Below are 23,395 nucleotides of genomic sequence, written 5' to 3'. Positions count from 1 at the left end.
GCCAGTATTCAACACTATAACATCTGTAAGCGACTGAATGATGCACATCTACATCACATTAGAAATCTAGAAGAGGAGAAGCAAACATCTCTCACGCGCCTAAAGATTGCTCCATACAGCGTCACTCCTCAAACTAAAGGAAAACATCTCAGAGAAGTTCTCAGAAAACAATCATTCCAGTCATGGTGCCAGCTCCCACATAAAGGCAAAGGTGTTTGTAAATTTGAAGAATGTCCCAAAGCCAACTCCTGGATCTCCTCTAAAAAGTGTCTTTCGTCCTCGGAATACATCAATGCCATCAAGATGTCTTGCAACGTCACCGCAGTGAGATCTGTCCCTGGCAGAACCTTCAGTACTACCCATTGTCGCCAATCCGGCTGCAGCGAGACTGAAACACTTGGCCACGTACTGGGGTTCTGTAAGAAGGGAGAGCTACTGCGTAACAACAGACACCATCGTGCCCGTACAGGGATTGCCAACCTGCTAAGAAACAGAGGATGGGAAGTACATGAGGAGATTCATTGTGTGTCTGAAGATGATTCTCATAGAAGAGTCGATATAATTGCCATCAATAGAAGAACCCAGAAAGCGATGGTCTTAGACCCTACGATTTGCTTTGAACGAGACACGAATCAAGAACTGCAGATAAATGATGACAAGCGAGCTAAATATGTACCCTGTCTTCCATACCTCAGTGAAAAATATGGCATTTCGCTTTACAACTGGGATGTTGCAGACTTACTATTTGGAGCGAGGAGTTGTTTACCAAAATGTACATGTAATATCCTTAAATCCTTTAAAATTCCCTTTTATGAGGTTCAGAAGATTGTAATGGAAATTCTGAAGGCCTCTCTTCAAATTCTACACTATCATCTATATGTTAACACGTAAATTTTTGTTTTAATGTACAAATCGAATCATTATTTTACTCGTTTCATTTGCTTTATCTTTTATGTTTGTTAATTCCGGATCCCAGTGGTCAACCTCACTTGAGGACGGATGATTTTAAATAAATCTTAGTAGTGGCATGGTTACCACTCTATTCCTGTCATTGACAGAAGGGGAATATTAAAACTACAGCGTGTTAAATAATGCGTTTATTAGCGTAGGTCCAAGATACAGCACATTTCGTTGTCACCGCAGTCCGCGGCGTCCTTATACCAGACCAGCTCAGTGCAGGAGCCCTGAGGGAAGCAAGCTCCTCCCCGCTGCCGACAGCGCCTCTCGAAGATGGAAACTGCAATAAGGAAAACGACATTATAGCCAGTGTTGCCAATTCAGCGGTTTTCCCGCTAAATCTAGCTTTTTTGGATAACCGTCTCGGGGGTAAAATTATACAGAGTGATTTATATAGAACTGACACATTTCTTTCTTTAATTATTCCGTTGGGAATTCATTCAATGACCCAATTTTAGCACCAAATTAAGCAGAATGTTCTGGAGTTTCGATTCCTTGTCACTAGATGCGCAGATGTTTATGTTTGATTCCTATTGTTGGCAGCACTGACCCAATTTTAGCACCAAATTAAGCAGAATGTTCTGGAGTTTCGATTCCTTGTCACTAGATGCGCAGATGTTTATGTTTTATTCCTATTGTTGGCAGCACTAGATGCGCAGATGTTTATGTTTTATTCCTATTGTTGGCAGCTGTTTTCGACATTTTGTGTCGACGTGAAAATGCAATACACATTAAATCAACGACTCTTCCTTGCGAAGCAATACTGGATTACGAATTCAATTACAGCTACTCAAAGGGCATACCAGAGAGAATTTGGTGTTCGCAATCCTCCCAAAAGAAAACACAATACTGGGACTGGTAAACAAATTGGAAACAACTGGATCTCTGGTGAGTGAAAAGGGCCAATTTTTTTTTTTTTAACCAGATTGTGAACACTGCAGAGTACCGACTGGTTTTCATGGAGTTTGTTGAGCAACTGGACGATGTAGAGCTGAGTCAAGGATATTTCCAGGAAGATGGCGCTACATGCCATACATCAAATGAATCCATGGAACTAATTGCAAGTTTCTTTGACGACCGAATAATTTCCAGGAACCTGTGGTCACCGAGATCTCCGGATTTGACAATGCCGGACTTCTTTCTATGGGGTTACTTAAAAGACAGGGTTTACGCCACACGTCCCCAGACATTGGACGATCTGAAGCACAACATCACACAGGAGATTCAAGCTATTGACAACAGAGTCCTCCAACGAGTGGCCAGTAACATGGAACGACGTGTTGAGTTGTGCCTTATGCAGGATGGAGGACATTTTCAACATTTGCTATAGAGGTAAATAATCTCCCAAAATTCCTCTACTTTTAGGTATAATAAGTTGTAGCTAGCACAATTCGTTTTGAAACAATTAATGAAAGAAATGTGTCAGTTCTATATAAATCACTCTGTATTATTCCGCTTAGCGGGAATACTAGTGGTTTTTAATCTTTAAAGTTTCTGAAATGAAATTCATATTAGCATTATAAGCGGCTTTCATAATTACATTTAATTCGTTCAGTGTGTGTTTTGTGAAATAATAGATGTGTTAATGTAGTGATAATTCCATATATATGTTACCGTTAAAACCGAAATACAACGCTATCTAAGGCGCTGTACTGAAATAAAAACAAATGACTTCGTCTATAAGGGGCCTTGGACAACAACAATCGAAAGCTATTAAACATAGCCTACAGACAATGTTTCTGTGTTTGTATGAAGTAATATCGGAAGCTAATTAATTGTTTAATTATTATTTCACCATTGGAAAGTGTAGTTTCTCTAGATGGACATAATTCTACAATGTTATTACAGTAACTTCTGAAACATATAGCAAGTAATATAAAGTATACACATCAAAACTGAATGATATGTCAATCTTCATTAAACTATGGTTGCATGTAATAACAATTAAGAAACATGTTAAAGGAATTGTCATTGCACCAAATGATTGCTCTCTGGACCGAAATGACCGCATTTTAATTATTTAAATACAATTTAAATTAAGTAACATATTAAACGATTTATCCTTCTGTCAAACACGAATTTTCCCTGGATCAAACGTCCTATTTTAATTATGTAATTACTTTATATTTATTTCTAACAGGTGCAGCGGAGCGCACGGGTACGGCTAGTAATCCATATTTCAATATAGAAAAAAAGTATGCAAAGCAAGCTATTTTAAACATATTTACGAGTATATAGCAAAGAGGAAACAAGGATCTTAAATGCATAATGGGCAGAACTCAGTTTAGGAGTAATATATTCTGTGTGCGTGAGTGCATGTTTTTACCAGTTCAAGTGACTGTCCAAGTCCAAACCAAGAAGCTTTGTGCTTACTGTAGATTCTTTGAGATCAGTTCCATTTTATCTGATATTGTAGGAAAACTAAGAACTATTATGTGTAGTACTAAATTTGACTGCACTGATTTTATCGACTAGTTTACTTCAACTAAACCACTTATTAATTAGATTTAACACTGTATTAGAAAGTGATCGTATTGTTCACTTTAGATAATCACACTTATATCATCTTCAAATTAGATAATCATACTTATGCCATCTTCAAATAAGATTAGCTGGGACAAATTATTTATGATTGAAGCTAAATCATTAACATAGACTAGGGACAATAATGGACCTGAAATTGGTTCCTGGGGAACTCTACATTTTATATTCCCAAATTCTGCTTCAGTTGGTTGGGGGAAAACCTCAGAAAAACCCACAACCAGGAAATTGGTTACTTAAAACCGCTGTCCACAACAATGTGAAGAGTAAAATTATGTTTCTCGTTGGCAATTCTTTTTATTGGATTATTAATTTTACCGGATATGCAACAATGGAAAATGTTGATAAAATACAAATTATGATGTGGAAATACCGCGTTAATTTGTACATATTCTATATTACAGACAACTTTGTACATCTGAGCAGGAATCTGTCGTTAACTTTTCGCTCCTTGCGGCAAAGTTATCAAAACTTTTACTCCATATTTGCTCAAAAACTAGAAAATAGTCATGAGAATAAAAATTAATTACATTTCGAGCTCAGTCTAAATAGAGTCGATAATTTTTTTAAATATCGTGATTTCTTAATTTTTCACCAGAGTTCCCCCTTAAAGATGAAATAGTGCCCCGGATTTTCACTTCTCGGTGTTGGAGATATCACATTTCAGTGTGCTTTAAATCGTACGTAGTTTGGTTGGAATGGCTCTATAATCATCCTCAGTTTGGGCGTTACTGAACAAAAAGTAAACGACAATTTCAGTCGCCCTATATCTGCAATGCTAAATCGGACCGCTTGAGGTCAACATGGAGACTTCGCCCTACTCTGTTTATAAACTACAGATCTCTGAAGTAAACTATATTATATCTCTGAATCTCTGAGTAACGTAAAGCGAAACTTACGACCATGGCAGCATTCGACTCCAGACGCCTGTTGAAGAGGACAGAGTCCTTTCTTCAAGCTCAGTTGACCCCGCGGACATTCGTCGGCCGGCAGGCAAATGCCGCCCTCTCTAGAGCAGGGTTCTTCCAGCTTCACTTGCACCGAGCCGTCTGGAATGAAAGAACGAGACGTGACAAAGACGACTCTGCATCGGCCGCAGAAACGGAGGTGACGTGATGAATGGGAAATGTAGATGTGCTGGCGATATAGAGAGAAACGGAAGTACCCCGAGAAAACCCTCTGGACGTCTGGACTGTTGACTGAAGATACAATAGTAATATACGTTACAAGAGCGGTATGTTGACGTTTTCATGTTCGAGGAAAAGATTGAAAAAATGAAACGTAGTTGAGCTTTTTTAATTCCCGAGAACATGAAAACAAACATACCGCTCGTGTATCGTACATTATTTTGTGCGAAGATCGTTTATTACATACCTGAAAGACGAATTTCTAATTAGTTGCAATGAAATCTCCATGTTGGTTTCTGTTTAATGACGCCAACTTCGGAACACCAAAATATATTTCTTCAACATTGTTGCTGTAAAATGTTTTCTGTGTTTACTATACTCCAGCAGGCCGTGATATACGTCTGTCTTTCCCCCCCGCCCCAGTCTATAAATGCGAACTTAAAACAAACGGTAAGGTTATGTAATGATTTATTTTTCATTTTAATATTTTAACAATATTATTTATATAACATATTGCAGTAATAACATCGGCATCTGGAATCTCGTTGATTTTTTCACGGCTTCCTTAATGTTACTTGTATCAGGAATGCAATAAGTTTCGTGGAGTAGTAGACTTTACTTAATTTTTGCAAATATTTGAAAATAATAATTAACATTGCAATTTAGGTGAAATTGCAGTGGTAAGTTTCCAATTTATAATTATTACTATGTTAAACGTCTCTAAAAATAATATGTTAAAAGCCTAAAGCAGTAAAATGAATGTCGCGTTTAAGCGGTAAGAAGAGGGAAATTGTTATGTGTGTTACGTTGGGAATACTGAATGTGGTATTTCACACTTACCGCGTATTGGTTCTGTGCGGAAAACAAGCAAATACGCACGATCTCGCACAAAATATTTTACACAAACGGTGTCAGTTAACAAAGCTCTAGCTTACGATGCCCGGGATCCAATCCCGGGGATGATGGAGTCGAATATTCGTTGTCATCATTTTGTTGTTTAGCCAACTGTCCGAAGACAGTAACATCAATATGCCATCACTCATGAGGCAACTAGGCCAGGAGATAATGGGGTAGGGTGGCCAGTTCCTTTCTCCCTCCAATGCATACATCGCCAACTAGCTACATATTACACTAGTCAGACTTCAGATGCATACAAACAATTGTTCTTCCTCTGACACATATCGTCAAGTGAGATGTACTGAATGATAATCAGGCTTCGAGACTTGGGACCCGATACAATAAGTTTACTGTGCATGTACTATAGGTTGTTGACTCGCGGCAGGTAGTGAAAGGTAGAGATGTGTTCAGGTAACAACGTTGCTATTTAGAATAGAGTACGGTAGTATGGGGAAACAAACACATATGTACATTCTGAAAGTAAATATACATTATACAATGACAATGTCAAAAGAATGTGAAAAGCATTTATTCTCCTATCTTTTATAAGCATTTGTGTTTAATTATACAAAATATTAATGGTGGAAATAAGCATGTAGCGATTTTAATTTCTCCATTTATCCTATTGATCGTCTTTAGGAAGTGCAGTTACAGTACCGAATTGCAATGTACTACAAGATACATTCTCAGTGTCTCAAACGTAAATCTTTTTCGGTTATCTGCCAAACACAGTTTGTACTGTCAAAAGCTGCGCTCTACGTCGCATGACGTGATAGGAGCAAAACGAATGAACCTAACATCATCGCAGTCTCTAAGAGACAGTCCTTTAATCTCTGGTGACTTTATGTCCACTAATTTGTTGTTTATATTACACAATGTTCCATATCCGTTATTTTTACATAAAACTGATTTCCACTTCTGTTTTACATGTTCAATGACCGGCGTCTCATTAAATCTCTGTGTCATTTCCTCAACTAATTTGAGGGCTTCCGGCATTTCTTGCCTTGACTTTTCTAACCGTGTAATAGTTTGAAAATAGGTTTGTACGAAACCAAATTATTCGTCAGAACCTTCAAATCCAGAGCGTTTTCCTTTGCGTATTTGTTGGCATTCATTCTACAGTACCCCCACCCACTGTACGCTTTACCACTATACTCAGTACGCCGTTATGCGGATTTCTCACTGAACTGCTCTATTGGGTCCGAAGTCTCCAAGCCTACTGATAATAGACGTACACTTAACGGCAAAAAGAATGGGCCGACTCTTGGTCGACAGAAAAGCTAAGTTCTATCGCGCGGTTCACTCGTGTAAACGTACCCACTGCAAGGCATTGCTGTGGTGTCTCTTCATTGAAAGTCGTCCGTCTATAATGTAGTAAACCTAACGAGCAGTGTGTAGCCCAGTGGTAAGAAGTCTGACATCCGTACTCACGATTTGTGAACTCTAGCATCTCGTAGTTTTGAAATAAACTAAACTGTATCGCTGTACGTCCAACGGCACACTAATGCAATGTAAACGTCACAACAGCTGATCAGTTGCGAGTACTACGAGACTGCCGTCCCGACAGCGATGCCAGATTTTTAAACCTTCTATACGTCACTCAACAATCAATGTTTGCAATGTTTCTTCAATCGATTAATTCGAAATCTGTGAATTTTCTAATTAAAATACTGCTGCAACGTGAACATAACAAACGTTCTCTTCGTTGTTATACAAGAAATTAAATCGTATTTTAAACAGTATTCGTAAAATTCGCGATCGAAATGTCGGCATAGAGGTATTATTTCTTCAAAAACCTCGCAAAAACGAGCAAAATGGTATTATACTTTTTAGTTCATTATATTTTAAGGGATCACACCCTAAAATTAATGTACTACCTTACCTTCCACCTTGTATATCTCCACATGTTACACCCCTCCCACGTAAGTACAATACAAGACTCTAGGTTCTGAACTCCTGCCTAAAACTTTTGCACATATGGAAAGATCGCAAGGTACAACCATCCTCTGTCCTTCATTTCACTGGTAAAGAGCAACAACATCTCTCTTTATCCTCAAACTAACTCCTGGTTGAGTGTAAAGAAGGCCGTATGGCCTTAACTCTACCAGGTTAAATAAATTATTATTATTATTATTATTATTATTATTATTATTATTATTATATCTACTGTACTCTCTGTCCCGGTAATTCGTCATTGACACAGCACAGACAGACAAAATCTCTTTCTTCTTTTACTGATGTTATCGGTTTTCGCATGCTGTGCTTCCGAAGTCAGTCATTCAGAGAAAGAGATCAGTGTCAGGTGTGAATGTGAAAATGAGCAACAATCAAGGCAGTTCATTTAGTCACAGTGTTCTGCCCAAGGGTGTCTTTCACTACAAACCCAGCATTCTCCAATCCTCCCTATTTTCTGCCTTCCTTTTAGTCTCCGCATAAGATCCATATATCTTAATGTCGTCTATCATCTGATATCTTCTTCTGCTCCAAACTCTTCTCCCGTTCACCGTTCCTTCCAGTGCATCCTTCAGTAGGCAGTTTCTTCTTAGCCAGTGACCCAACCAATTCCACTTTCTTTTCTTTATATTCTATGTCATTTATACTGAATGTGACTGACTGCGCGGAGAAAATGTATTGGTATTTTAAACTAATTTCTATATAGAGGCCTAATGTTCCTTAACTTTAAAAACCTTATTTCGTTACTGCTTTTTTACATATAAGTAGGGACCGGATTTTTATGTAATATCAAGGTGTCAAATATGTGCATATTTATGTAAAAAAAATAAGCTGAATATGTACCAAAATATGTAAATTCATGAAAACATTTAATATCAATATCTGCCAGATACAGGATAGGTAAGACTCTCCAGTTGTCATTTCATAGAGCACCCGAATTTTTACGGCACACTTGACACATTACTATTTTTCCATCTGTAGTGAAAGCTTCGTCCATCGCAATCCATGATTTTATTTTTGTCGTTAGGGTTGAAGATACAGGGGTCATTTTAGTTAGTTAAAAGCAGTAGATAAACTCACTTGCACTTTATACTGTAAGTACTAAAACTAGAGAACTGAGTGAAATGAATGATACAACAGAACTGCAAGCACTGTTTCGCTGTACTGGATTAGGAGAAAATAAGAGGAGATGTGGGACACATGCATTTTAGCTGCTCCCTGTAAGAAACAAAGTATCTACTAATATTTCAAACTATAGGCATTTACAAACTGTTGTTTGAAAAGTGACATTCCTGTCTCAGTCAGAAGGGTAGGATTATTCCAGCCGAGAACCATACTTAATAATTGCTCGGAAAATCCCATTTCCGTATAGGTCTACTAAATTTAAAGTAAAGAGGTCAAGCAATAACCTGAAAAGCTATTTATTTTAATCTTTGAACAGCTTTCCAGTTTGTTCCTTTACTCCAGCTTCTTTCCAAAAGTCGGCTACTTTATTGCGGCTCATGTCAGACTTGACACGGGTTTTCCCTGGAAGGATTAGGAAGAGGGTGGGTAAGGTTGCAAATTGCATGGGAACGGCTTGTTAAGACGTGTGTAGAGCAATTATAGTTCGAGACAAATCATGTCGTCCTCGTCCCACTCCACCGCATGAAGGCAACGCTACTTTCTGAGTGATTTTTACAATGCAAGGTAGTTGTATGAAAAAGGTTGCCTTTTGTTCACTCATATTTACAGTGGGCGGTATGGGGTGCGTGCCGCTATTACTTTCTGGAACTAAGGACGTTTATCTTTCGTCCTGAAATATATCCTTTCTTGGGTAGATAAAAAGCTTTTTAAATCTGTGTATTTGAAGTTGTAAACTTCCCCAGCAGAAGTTTTTTTTTTCCGCTTTTAGGGAAGTAAAAATGAATAAAACCTCCAAATATGTAGATTTATGTAATAACAAGCCATAATATGTAATGTGGGGTAAATATGTAAAAATATGTAGTATCAAATTTTAATATATTAATGGTAATTACAAGATTCGCAAAGATTTGTTATTTATATACGGTTAATTTGAAAAGAATATAATATGTAATTACATAAAAATCCGGTCCGTACATAATAAGACCGCCATACTTTCTTCACTCAAACAGGAGGAAAAGAGGGTCTAATATGAAGTCAAATGTTTCAATTTAGGAATTGCAGGAAATAATATTTGTGTGTAGTACAGAAAAAGATACCGTACTTCAGCTTTTTATTTGTGCGTATCAAATAATTTCATTTAAGAGTGTGTCTTCTGAATGATGGTTCACGGAAATAAACTACTTATCTGCATATTGTAAAGGAACGGAACTCTTACGAAACCCGTAAAACGTAGAGTAATGTAAAAGTGTGTCGCTTTCATGAGTCTCCTTGTCTGGTTTTCTGTTTTGTGTTTGTAGACCTAATAGTTCGGAACATCTGCTCGTATTTAGCACTTTAATTGTATCCCCTGAGTGCCTGCAACCTTCAATAGATCTCTTGATCACCTTAGCCTGCTCGACAGGTTTATAGGACAAAGAGAACTGACAGACAGATATGTTGACAAACGCCAGCATGTCAGTGGAAGTAATGCAAGGAAGAGAGCTGAGCTACACACTTCAGTCAACTGGTTGTGTTCGGTCCCAGCTGTAGCTAGTGATTTAATAGTTCAAACAATTTCTGCTACCGGCATGGAACAAAGATTTTCACGATCCTGTTAACACCAAAACATTTTTCGTATTTCATAATATGCTGGTAAAATTTTCATGTTTCATAAAAGCCTTCGTATTAATTTTATACTACACGATTCTTTCCCTCCGTTAAAATTTCTGTAACTACCACTAACAGGACTTTCCAGACATTATAAGCAAACAATAGAGACTTTTCCAGGAATCACTTGGAAACCCCAAGCCATCCATTCTACCAACATTCCGGAATTCTCAAGGGCAAGTGAAATCTCTAAATTCCTCTTCAGAGTCACTGAAATCATAGCGGCAATGAATTCTAGAAGCCAAAAAAGTGGTTTCTATTCCACTTTTCTTCATCCTTTCCAATAGAAGTCTTTTCAGTGCTGCCATGTCTTACTAATAAAAACTCTTATATAGTCGTTTAACTGTCATATACTTATACAATGGATAGTTCGTTTGTATTTGAAGCTGTCCACTTGCTCTATTGCTATAAGCGAGTTTAGTCTACTCTTCTCTAGTTCCTGATTTTAAAAGGCTATTCTCCGTTTTTGTATTGTCATTCCTGCAAAAAACGAAAGATGGCGAGTTGTTACAACGTAATTTACGACTAGTCACTAGCTACGGCTTTGCACTAAACCAGGCACCGTATTGCACAAGCCACCACTGAACAATGGCAGGGTGTTATACTAGCCGCCACTCAGCAATGGGAACGTGTACACGAGCGTGGTAACGCGCTTTACGAGACATCACTGAACAGTGACAGTATTCGATACTTGTCGCCACTGAGCATTTGGAACGTCATGCATGAGACGTCACTGAACGGTGGCAGTATGTGATATTAGCCGCCAGAGTCGTGGGAAAGTGCTACACGAGTCGCCACTGAACGGATGCAGCGTGTCATACTAGCCGCCACTAAGCCGTGGGAACGTGATTCACGGGCCACCACTGAACTGTGTCATACTAACCGCCACTGAGCCGTGGGAACGTGATTCATGAGCCACCACTGAACTGTGTCAGCGTGTTATATTAGCCACTACTGAGCCGTGGGAACGTGAATCACGGGGCTACCACTGAATTGTGTCATACTAGCCGGCACTGAGCCGTGGGAACGTGATTCACGAGCCACCACTAAACTGTGTCAGTTTGTTATGTTAACTGCTATTGAGCCGTAGGAACGTGATTCACGGGTCACCACTGAACTGAAGCCACCGGCGTGGCTCAGTCGGTTAAGGTGCTTGCCTGTCGTTCTGAAGTTGCGTTCGGGCGCGGGTTCGATCCCCGCTTGGGCTGATTACCTGGTTGGGTTTTTACGAGGTTTTCCCCAACCGTAATGTAAATGCAAGGTAATCCATGGCGAATCCTCGGCCTCATCTCGCCAAATATCATATCACTATCACCAATCTCATCGACGCTAAATAACTTAGTAGTTGATACAGCGTCGTTAAATAACCAACTAAAATAAAAAACCACTGAACTGTGTCATACTAGCCGCCACTGAGCCGAGGGAACGTGATTCACGAGCCACCATTGAACTGTCAGCGTGTTACACTAGCCGCTACTAAGCCGTGGGAATGTGATTCACGAGCCACCACTGAACTGTGTCATACTAGCCGCCATTGAGCCGTGGGAACGTGATTCACGGGCCACCACTGAACTGTGTCATACTAGCCGGCACTGAGCCGTGGGAACGTGATTCACGAGCCACCACTCAACTGTGTCAGCGTGTTATATTAGCCGCTACTGAGCCGTGGAAACGTGATTCACGAGCCACCACTGAACTGTGAGCGTGTTATATTAGCCGCTACTGAGCCGTGGGAGCGTGATTCACGAGCCACCACTGAACTGTGTCATACTAGCCGGCACTGAGCAGTGGGAACGTGATTCACGGGCCACCACTGAACTGTGTCAGCGTGTTATATTAGCCGCTACTGAGCCGTGGGAGCGTCATTCACGAGCCACCACTGAACTATGAGAGTGTTATATTAGCCGCTACTGAGCCGTGGGAGCGTGATTCACGGGCCACCACTGAACTGTGTCATACTAGCCGCCATTGAGCCGTGGGAACGTGATTCACGAGCCACCACTGAACTGTGTCAGCGTGTTATATTAGCCGTTACTGAGCCGTGGGAGCGTGATTCACGGGCCACAACTGAACTGTGTCATACTAGCCGCCACTGAGCCGTGGGAACGTGCTGCACGAGCCACCACTGCGCTGTGGGAACGTGCTGCGGCGCATATCCCGGATAAGCCCGTCCGTAACGCGGTAGCGGGCAGGTCATGACCAGTAGCCCTCCCAGACGCACGGAACGCCTCGCCCCGAGCCTCACGCAGGGGTCGCACATTCGCAACCCGGCCTCGCTCCATCCAAACCCCCGCCTCGCCCCCCGTGGGAAAGAATTCCAACTGGCCAAGTAAAGGGATGCCACACAACGTTTTCATCCTGTTCCACATTCGAATAATTCTAATGCGTTAAAGTGACTTCTTTTCCTTCCTCACAGTAGGCCTAAGTCATTTATAGTACGTAGGATCGTGTGATATCTGGCAACAGTTGGCAACACTGACAAGATGGCAATATTTGCTGTTTAGCAACTGTTCTTATGTGACCCTCACTATATTGCTGGCCACACGATACCTCCCAACGAGTTAGAAAGAGAAAGATATAGAGTGGTCATTGCGCCGCCATGTTTGAAGAAAATTGAACGACCGTCGGTAATGAACTTATGCGCCCAAAACAAAGTGGGCGTGGTGATAACTGACATTAGAATCGTCAGCTGTCTTAATTTCGTTTGCATAAATCAGTTAAACTGAAGTGGAAAAACCTAGTATTTCGTCAAATACGTGCTAGGAACTTAATCTAAACTTATGTACGCTAAATTTAAAACACTTGAGCTATTCCTAGAAGGAATGCTTAAAAGAATAAACTAAGCAAAATTGTCATGTAGTATGACAAGAAGTCCTAGCAAATATACTGAAGAAAATGTTAATATTCCTAGGATCTTTTAAATGCGGCCTGCAAGATTGCCTACAAAATGAACGAGTATGATTCGGATGATTTTATTAAATTGTCTCTACACGTTGCAAACTATTTATTATAAAATAAGATATAGAATGAAAGTAGGCCCTGTCTGTAGCAAACAACCTTTACCTGCAAGCTTGTAACGTGGGTGAAACATGACAAAACACGCTTTCAGTTTTTTTGTTACAGTAAAGTATAATTATTATCGAAATGTGAACGTGAGGCCAACAGCCGGCTGGTCTGTCTGAGCCTTTCAAGGGCTGTGGCACCACAGATAATTATTAGTGTACAATTGAGCACCCACGTGCAATAATGGGGTAAGTAGTTACGAAATATATTCATACTTACCCCATTATTGCACGTGGGTGCTCAATTATGTTCTTTCATGTCCTTCCAGTCAAAATACTAACAACAATACGACCTACCCCAGAGTTTTGCGTTATTTTGGATGCGAGTATCGAAATACAATTTTAATATTTGATTGCTATTACTAGGTTTGAAACGGAATTGTAGCGGTTTTATCCGTATTTAGTTTAACTTTGTTACTAGTGAACCATTTATTTGATTAATCGCTTGTCTTCGAAATAGGCCTACTTCTTATAAGCTACAGCTCATCGTCTTCTTGTATAAGCAGTAAGGACAGGAGGAGCAGAAATAAAGGATGCCGGTGACGAAATACAGTTTTAATATTGTATTGTATTTGTTTTTCACTGGGTCTGAAACGGAATTGTATTGGCTTTATCCGTATTTAGTTTAAGTACATTACCAGTGAACCATTTATTTTGTTTATGCCGGGCGTTGTTACACATTTATGCATGAAAAAAATGCTGCTAATTAACAAAACTATGGACTTAACTTCATAAAATTTACATGAAATATGATATATCAGTTGTCTTTTTCCTTTTGACATTGCAGTTATATGCAGCACACACAATAGGCATGTTTTTTCTTCGTTTTTTTGTACTCCTTACCTCCGTTAAACAACATTGTAAGCAGACGAATTTTTACAAAGGTGGGCGCTTAGCTCAGATCTGCCGTGTTTCGCGGTGGCACCGCAAAGAGCGCTGTACAGGACAACATGGCCACTCTATAGTCTTCTCTTTCTATCTCGTTGATACCTCCAATACTGGATGAATGATCGTTCACCTCTGCTGAGCCAAGTAGACCTGAGGCCAGCAGCCTGTGTTTTCCCTTCACGGGCTGTCCGCGCAAACAATTTAAACTTCAAAACAATTTACTTTTATTCCCTAACATAGGAATACAAATTTATCTATAACACAAAATAATAGGCCTATAACATTTAAACCTCATAATTTTCTCTTTTATTATTTTTCAACGTTTTACATTACTGCGCATCGAATACTTTTTCAACTAATGGGGATACTTGATTTTTTGTCATTCATCCACATGAAGCCAGTTGGGTAGAGGCTAGTCTACGCTACACCCGCAAAGATTGAGAGGATTTGTTGGGATGCCACAGGAAAACTGGAGCTACCGGAGAAAACCGGTGTTACCTAGATCAGGGCTTGCCCAACACTTTATAAATGGGGGGTACATCGGAGATCGAACTCTGATCCACAGGATTACGAGTCCAGCGCTCTTCACTAAACCACCGTGGTGGATACAATTGCTAACAAGGTTTGCCAACAAGAAACGATTTTTTTTTTTGTTTTGGAATTTAGTGGAAGACAATATTGTTGTGGTAACTCTGTTCTTTCTAGTTCGCTAAAAACCGGGATATTCATGCGTTCCAAGGATTATTTTCGGGACTCCGAGACGCAGATCTTGATCCCACTACGTCCCGAATTTTCCGGCAACCCTACGATAGTCCCAAAGAATAAAATATCGGACGTTATGAGTAGAGATGGGAACGATACATCGGTTTTTACGAAATACCGATATTTTCGTTTCGATATAGCGATATATCGATATCGAAATTTTGATTCAATATATCGTATAATATATCGGTTTTCTAATAAATTTATCGATTTTTTTTGTGGAATTATTATCATTATCAACAACAACAAAATCCACACTAGCCAACTCCGATAGTTCCCGAGAGATGGCGCTCTGAAGGTGGACAGTTACATAATTGTGCAACTCACTCAATACCTTGTTCTAATTGGCTGGACTGGAATTCGAATTCAACAAATTCAAAATGCAGCGTCTGCGAACGTGAGACAGACGGGAGGTTTATCTACTACTGTTTTAATATTGTTATTAATGTCCTCCAAGGTAGGAGCAACTCTCACCCTGAAAGGGAACCGTCTGACCTCAAAACGGCTATCAAAACTTTTTTTTTCTATATTCTGAAACGGAAAGAGAAACAAGGATTTAATACCGATGTGACATTTGTTTATGTCTAAGATGTCTATGCACAACCTAGTGCTGACATTCTGTTTTCTTATTATATCTTTTAGTGCATAAAAACTCTATCCCTATAATCATCACCATTTTTGTTTGGAATGTTGGAGTGTAACAATAACTTGCAATGGGAACTTACTTTAGAAGGGTTGTATCAAATCAATTGTGAAGTTTGTTAAAACTTGTAACATTCTAAGTACGGTTTACTTATATTTAAAAATTATTACATTGTTAGGTAGAAAAGAGCATTATATCTCTGTCCTGGATTGAATCCTATATAATATTAGAATAATTGAATCGTGTTCCAATATCAAACACTCAACCATGTAGAGTTCACTTAACTCTTTCCCAATACATCATTTAAGCTCCCTTGCCTCCACCATAATTTTGATTTAGGTTAGGACCTACATCATATGGTATTGAAAATGTACCGTTTATTGTTACAATTTTACATTTATGCTTTTGACTGTTATGACGTTAGTTTAAATGGTAGAAAGGAATATTAAAATTTAAATAATTTTACTGTAATACAGTAAATGTACGCCTGAAAATGCAATTTGCTTACGGAAGAGCGATATATCGATATGAGCTATTCCATCTCAAATCGGCCGAAATATAGAGAAAATTGACCTTGCAATTTTTAAATACAATGAAACTTTTTCTGTCCGTAGACAACTGTGATATAATGCTTTGTGGAAAGTTTGAGGCATCAGAACTTAATAATGTTTAAATTAAAAATATTTAAATGTATCGTATTTTCATAAAATTAGCAACTTTAAACTGTTGTGGCTCCGAAACCCTTTCACCCAATGATCAAAATCATGGTTTATTTTGATGCTGAGAAATTAAAGTTTATATTGACATGTAAACAGTTTTTTTATGGAAATGGAGAAATTTAGATTTTTCTTAATTAAGACGCCTTTGGCCACGAAAAAATATTTTTAAAATATATAGTTAGATTCCGCATTGAAAGTACAAATAAACATATTTTTTACTGGTGGGACGTTGATAAGAAAGTATTGAAAATATCAAATACTTACTTACTTACTTACTTACTTACAAATGGCTTTTAAGGAACCCGAAGGTTCATTGCCGCCCTCACATAAGCCCGCCAGCGGTCCCTATCCTGTGCAAGATTAATCCAGTCTCTATCATCATACCCAACCTCCCTCAAATCCATTTTAATATTATCCTCCCATCTACGTCTCGGCCTCCCTAGAGGTCCTTTTCCCTCCGGTCTCCCAACTAACACTCTATATGCATTTCTGGATTCGCCCATACGTGCTAAATGCCCTGCCCATCTCAAACGTCTGGATTTAATGTTCCTAATTATGTCAGGTGAAGAATACAATGCGTGCAGTTCTGTGTTGTGTAACTTTCTCCATTCTCCTGTAACTTCATCCCGCTTAGCCCCAAATATTTTCCTAAGCACCTTATTCTCAAACACCCTGAACCTATGTTCCTCTCTCAGAGTGAGAGTCCAAGTTTCACAACCATACAGAATAACCGGTAATATAACTGTTTTATAAATTCTAACTTTCAGATTTTTGGACAGCAGACTGGATGATAAGAGCTTCTCAACCAAATAATAACACCCATTTCCCATATTCTTATTATAGGGATACGTAACAAGCTGTTTTTTACGGTGATGGGTTGTTAGCCCTTCGCCCAACCCCCAAGCTGGAGGACCACCCCTTATCGGCTGTCCACGACTGCTTATTCAATATATTCGCAGCTACCCTCAAGAAAATAAATAGTACGCGCGTGAACTAACCAGCTGACTGTGAGGCGGGAGCTAGCCGAGACAAGCAAGGCCAGGAGACAAACACGTGATGTGTCGTCTAGCAGTCACGGCTGTGCTAGCTTTATCACAGGTTTTCATAAACACAGGAGTAAAATGACGCCCAACGCTCTCTTATCTTCAGCTCTCGGCCAGTGCTTGCGATACTGCGCCGTTCAAGTCTAGGCGTGTGAAAATAATCTATTTAATACCCTCGAAACTTATTGCCGTGGCACTAAGCAAACAATGCCGAATCCCTCTTAATAATGCAAGGTATTTTCTCAATATTTTTTTACATTTTTACAAATGGCCAAAAAGCCTAAAAGCAAGTAAAATCAGAGTAACTGTCTCTCTGTGTACAATAAAAATAAGGATTACTTCTTAACATATCCTACCAAATGTCAGCTTCAAAATAAGCTCTCGTTCAATGTTCTGCAGTAAATGGTTCCAGAGTTCTGAGCGCTGAAAGAGGCTTGGTTTTATAAAATACGCTAAATTTGTCGCCCAATAATACGAAAACCATTTGACTTTCGATAGTATATTTTTGAAAATGCACTCCCCTCAGCATCTCGTATAAGTAGGGAAAAATTAGAGTATTAAAAAATGCGAGTTTTTTACTGATCGATTTCATATGGAATAGCCCATATATTTTCTGCGATATATATCGTTTATCGAAACTAGGTTTGCAATATATTGCAATTTCAATATATCGGTATTTATTTCCTCCATCACTAGTTATGAGTGCCAGTCAATTCAGCACAATGACTCAAACCTAGCACTCAGTTTACGTAGCAGTGGCACAATTAAGAGTTTATGTAATCAATTAGTATTCAGGCAACACCTATTAGCAAGGAGAAATTAGTAACTGGCACCCAAATAATTGCACAACTGATAGGAATTAAACACCTCGACAACAATGATAACACAGACCAACCTTCTCATCAAGGTGTATACACATTCGGTGGACTGAAGCAAGGCAGTCTTGTCTGTGTTATTATCCATGGGGCCACTTTCCTTCTTACGGCCTCGATCACAATAATTACCGACCCCCAGGGACAACGCTTTGCGGTCTCATAAATGGAATAGGATATTCCTAATCGAAGTACAATCGACTTCGTGCAGCTGTCATAAACGTTCCTAAAAACAAACGCGCAACGTCAATATTCTTGTTGTGCATTACAGCACCATCTGACGGAGACATTGTGAAGCACGTGACTAGCACAAACCTGTAGCGGCATCTGTCACACAGAATTTAAAACTCTAGCAGTAGGTGTTATCAAACAGTTTTAAGGAAATTACAAAATTATATACCGCACACACCGCGTCAATCATTACATGTTTCTGCTCTTTTAACTTGTACCTGTTAAATTCTTCCTGCTTCCATCAAGCAATTATAAAACTAAACTGCTTGTGATGCTAAAATGAAGTTGATACACATATACACGTTAAAAGCAAAGATTTTCCTCTCAATTCGTCGATTTCGTTCGTATCTTAGCAACCCTACGTAAGCAATTTAGGGTAAGTTATTACGACATAAGATGACTGTCGATTTAAATTATTATTAACTAGTGGCTTGTGCAGCAAATGCTGCAAACTAACTTCATTAGACATTCAAATAAAAATGTTTCACATTTATTTCCAATGAAGAATACCAGACATTTTGAAAGATATTTGCTTCCATAGTAATGAAATATATTTTCTCTGAGTGTTTTTTTTTATACCAAATACTTTTTCTTAAACCTATCCACCTTCAGTTTTTGAGTTTCAACGCGAAAACGCAAGTAACAATGTCAGGACGATCAGTGGGTTTTTCATGTGGGAGTAAAGCAATAGCTATTTCAGGTCATTGTGGATTGTATGTGAAAGTTAAAAAAATGTCAGGTTTGCTATGCTTTCGAACAATAGACATAGCATCTTGGTATAGCTGCTGCATGTAGAGCTTGAAATGTAGAGGGTAGAATCATTTTATCCTGCTAAGAGATCTTGCTGAAATGATCAGGAGACTACAAAATTTTGTAGGCCTCTTATTTTATCAGTAAGTAATACCTTTTGGTTTTTCCTTAGGAACTGTAATTTTTGCGCTCTCTCAAGCCAATACTGAAGAGAATGACGCATATAATATCTACACCACACCCCCATTAAGTATATGAAAAAGACCCAATCCCACTTGATTAATAACTATAAAAGAATTTTATTTTTAATAATATTATTATCTTACGTAAGTTTTGTAGTTACTATATACTATATAGCCGCCACTCAGTAAATTATAGAAATGAAGATCTAATTTAACATATTCTCTACATCTACTTACATAACCCCAAACCGTTTCACTTTCATATCATCAATATGTCATTAATATGTATAATTAATGAAAAATAGTCACATCAAGGCATTAACTATAATAATATTTCATTTCTAATGGTAATAATGTCATCAAACCACCTCAAGTTTTGTAGATTTTAATATCCAATATACAGCTGCACTCAGAAAATTACACACCGCAGAATCAGACGTATAAATTATTTTAGCAAGTCTTGAAGTTTTTAATAACCAATTTAATTTGAGCTCTAAATATGTCAGCAATCCTGCAGGTCATGGCCTTCGTGTAATAGCCTATTGTTTATTGTAGTGTGTGTTTTGTTTTATACTGAAATGCAATTAGTTCTCAAAACTGACGAAAGATGGATTTTGGAAAATAGGAAAATGATGTAGGAAAATTGACATTTCACTAAAACCTACTATTTTTCTGAAAAACTTTGGGTTCCAAGCTTCTAAATGAGGTGTCATTTATTAAAATCCGTTCAACCGTTTTCCCGTAATCTCCTTTACCAGTTCAAATTATGTATATAGATGTTTTTGTTACACATTCTTACAGCAGAAAAAGTTTCCAAATTTCAAAATGTATGGTTTTATTTAAACCGCAGGCTAAACATGCTTGTATTTAAAAAAAAAACGCACGTGATCGCCATGAATTTTACAAAATACGTAAAGTGCATGTAACCAAGAACTTTTTATCTCACATCTAATAGTAAAAGCTAACAAGCTAAAAGAAAGCAACGCACAGAATTGCCAAGTAGGTGAAAGCTCGGAGACGTGAATGGGATGGGATATCCATGTAGACTGAACGTCCAACAATCTTCCTTTACCGAGCATTCCAGTCCTAGAAGCAGAACAACGTCTAAGGCTGAAAACTATATATATATATATATATATATATATATATATAATATTCTGGTTCCCCTGATCCCCTCAAGAATGTTGCAGTTCTTGTAAACCATCGTCAATTTAACAAACTGCCTCAAGAAATGCACAATTTAAATTTTATTGAATTTAAGAAATTGTTGTATAAATGCCTTGTGGGCAATCCCTTTTATAATATAAGGAAATCTCTTGATAGCAATGTAAATATTTTTAATTAATTTAATTTATTTTATTCGTATTTACGTTTCTGTTTCCTAACCTATTTATATGTTATTTTATTATACACTCTAATATATTATTTTATTGTATTTAGGCAACATATACTCATCCGCATGACAATAAAAACTTTATGTATTTATTTATTCATTCATTCATTTAGTATTCATTCATTCATTTAGTATTCATTCATTCATTATCTGTAGTAATGTCACGAGAGTTCTGACAAGCAAACGTTCTGATGGGGGCAGATAAAAAAGTTAATTTTTTTTCTTCCACCATTTTAATAATGTCAAAAGAAGTGCTTATACAAATTTTGGCCACTCGACCGCAATTACGAGGCCGTCCAGAAAGTGATTTTCCCTGGGGCCATTTATAGAAAAAAGCACAATTGCATAGAAATATTTATTAAAACAGATACAGAAATTGTTGCGCTATTTGTCAACATATCCCCCACTGGAATTAAGACATTTGTCATACTGTAGGATCAATTTTTGTGTCGTAGAAGTCAGCCGCCTCAGATCGGAACCAGCGTTTGACTGCGTCTGCACCTCTCTCTGTCGATCCCATGATATGAGAAATGTCTCAATTCCGATGAAAAATATGTTGAAAAATAGCTCAACAATTGCTGTGTCCGTTCCAATAAATTTGTCCAATGAAATTGTGTTTTTTTTTTCTGTTAACGGCACCTGGCGAACTTATTTTTTTACGGCCCTCGTAATTGCGGTCGAGTGGCCAAAATTTGTATAAGCATTTATTTTGACATTATTAACATGGTGGAAGAAAAAAATTAACTTTTTTATCTGCCCCCATCAGAACGTTTGCTTGTGAGATTTATCTGGGAAATCTCAGACCTCGAGTGACATTTATTAGGACTATTTCGTGAATAAAATAAAAATGTAAATAATATATCCATAAAATTCGATCACAAAATGTTAATAACTGTATATTAACGAATACTTAACCTATTCAGCATTGTGAAGTTGAAATAGATGAATATCGATTACTGCAATAAAGAAATTCGATGTTATTATTCAGTAATGCCAATTGCGAAAAGCGAAATACAGGTTTAACAATGTTAATTACATGTACTGCACTTTTCTCTTATTATTATACCATAAATACATTTCCATTATCTGCTGAAATCATAATTTAATTTAAGATTTTATAACATAATTACAGTAACCTGATTAATACATTAATTAAATAAAGAATTGTTGAAAACGCAGTTATCAAATCTGAATGAAGGAATGTAATTTTTTCAAATAGCCTACAATGGACATGGAATTAGAAGATGAAGATGTAGATGTGGAAGTATAATTTCGTACTTTATTTAGAACTCCATCGTTAAGAAACGTAAAAAATTATATATTATAGATATATGAACACTAATTAGTGTTCATATAACTGTAATATATAATTTTTTACGTTTCTTATCAAATCTATGAACACTGTATAATTGGCCTAACATGTGTGGTTTATCTTTGAATACTTCATCGTTACATTACACATTACACCCAGAACTAAGAAAGTAATATGTGTGGGGACAGCTATATAGCAATGCTTATGTCGTATTCAAAGCGAGACATGTTGCTACACAGTGAAGCATCTCTGTATAGATAGGCCTAATTAAAACACGAATTTTATTACGCCATACGGAAGGAGTTTGATCAAAGATTTTGTATATACATACTATACAAGGTCTTTGGGTTTGATATGCAATGATGTTATATAAATTTGGACATCTGACTTTCTATTAATTGTTTAATTTCATTCACAAAATACAAATTTCACAGTCTATAATTATAAATTAAGTTACCTGTGGGAGTAGGACCAATGTCAGCCGTGCCTTACTCAATGCTACACGAAAGCATTTTTTATAGCTCGACAAACACATTCTCGCTGTAGTGTGTAACGGAACTAAAGCTGCATCGACACAGTTCAATATTCCAGTCGCGTATGCGCGCAATCTGGGAAGAATATTCAAAGAATCAAGTTTAAAAGGTACGTTCAATTAAGATGCATGAAGATTTTGTGTCTACATGGTGCGCCGTTTTGAACGTCGTCTTCACTGCGTAAATATATTAATTAATATTAAATATCAATCTTGCATTCATTGCTTTAAAGTTGAAAGAAAAGTTTAACCGTGTAGTTGCATCTTAATGTATTCATGATCATCAATTTACGGGCAAACAGTTGGCGACAACGACTAAACAAAAGAACGACCATGCGATAAACTGATAACGATAAATCTAGCTGCAAAAATTATCGCAAAGTGTGACTGTGATTGGTTGAATTTCATTACACTTCATTGGTCGAAAAATGGAATGACGTCACATAAACGAAATAGCCAACAGTAATCTCACTAGAGGTTTTGATTTATCTAGAGAAAATCAAAACTCGAGTGGGATTTAAATTGATTATTACACAATTAGAAAAAAAAAGTATATAGAGATTAGAAGAAATAAAGTACTCTAATACAATAAAATATTAATTGACTTACTGAAATTCTATTTCACTAATGTTAGCTTCACCAAAACGTTTGAACGGAGTCGCCATTTTCAGTTGACTATACATGCCGTAAACAAATGACGACCGCAAAGCATGTTTTATAGTACTGTAAAGAATGTGCAGTTTCAAATGCTGGCAAACA

At 37.8% G+C, this 23,395-nt stretch overlaps 1 protein-coding gene across 1 annotated transcript in view; it reads right to left on the bottom strand.

Annotated features, from left to right (window-relative positions):
- Positions 1-1,082: 1,082 nt before the first annotated feature.
- The window catches only part of LOC138713089 (U-scoloptoxin(19)-Sm1a-like), a 40,769-nt gene continuing 18,456 nt past the window's right edge, over positions 1,083-23,395 (bottom strand). Inside the window, exons 2-3 of the mRNA XM_069844844.1 lie at positions 4,398-4,547; positions 1,083-1,237 (exon numbers count right to left, since the gene is read on the bottom strand). Of these exons, the coding sequence (XP_069700945.1) occupies positions 1,101-1,237; positions 4,398-4,547 (287 nt within the window). The 3' untranslated portion in view covers positions 1,083-1,100. The remainder of the gene's footprint in view (positions 1,238-4,397; positions 4,548-23,395) is intronic.

This window comes from Periplaneta americana, chromosome 14 (assembly GCF_040183065.1).
Source record: "Periplaneta americana isolate PAMFEO1 chromosome 14, P.americana_PAMFEO1_priV1, whole genome shotgun sequence".
Lineage (NCBI taxonomy): Eukaryota > Metazoa > Arthropoda > Insecta > Blattodea > Blattidae > Periplaneta > Periplaneta americana.
The sequence above is the reverse complement of the archived record's forward strand: the minus strand, read 5'-3'. Positions and strand labels throughout refer to the sequence as shown.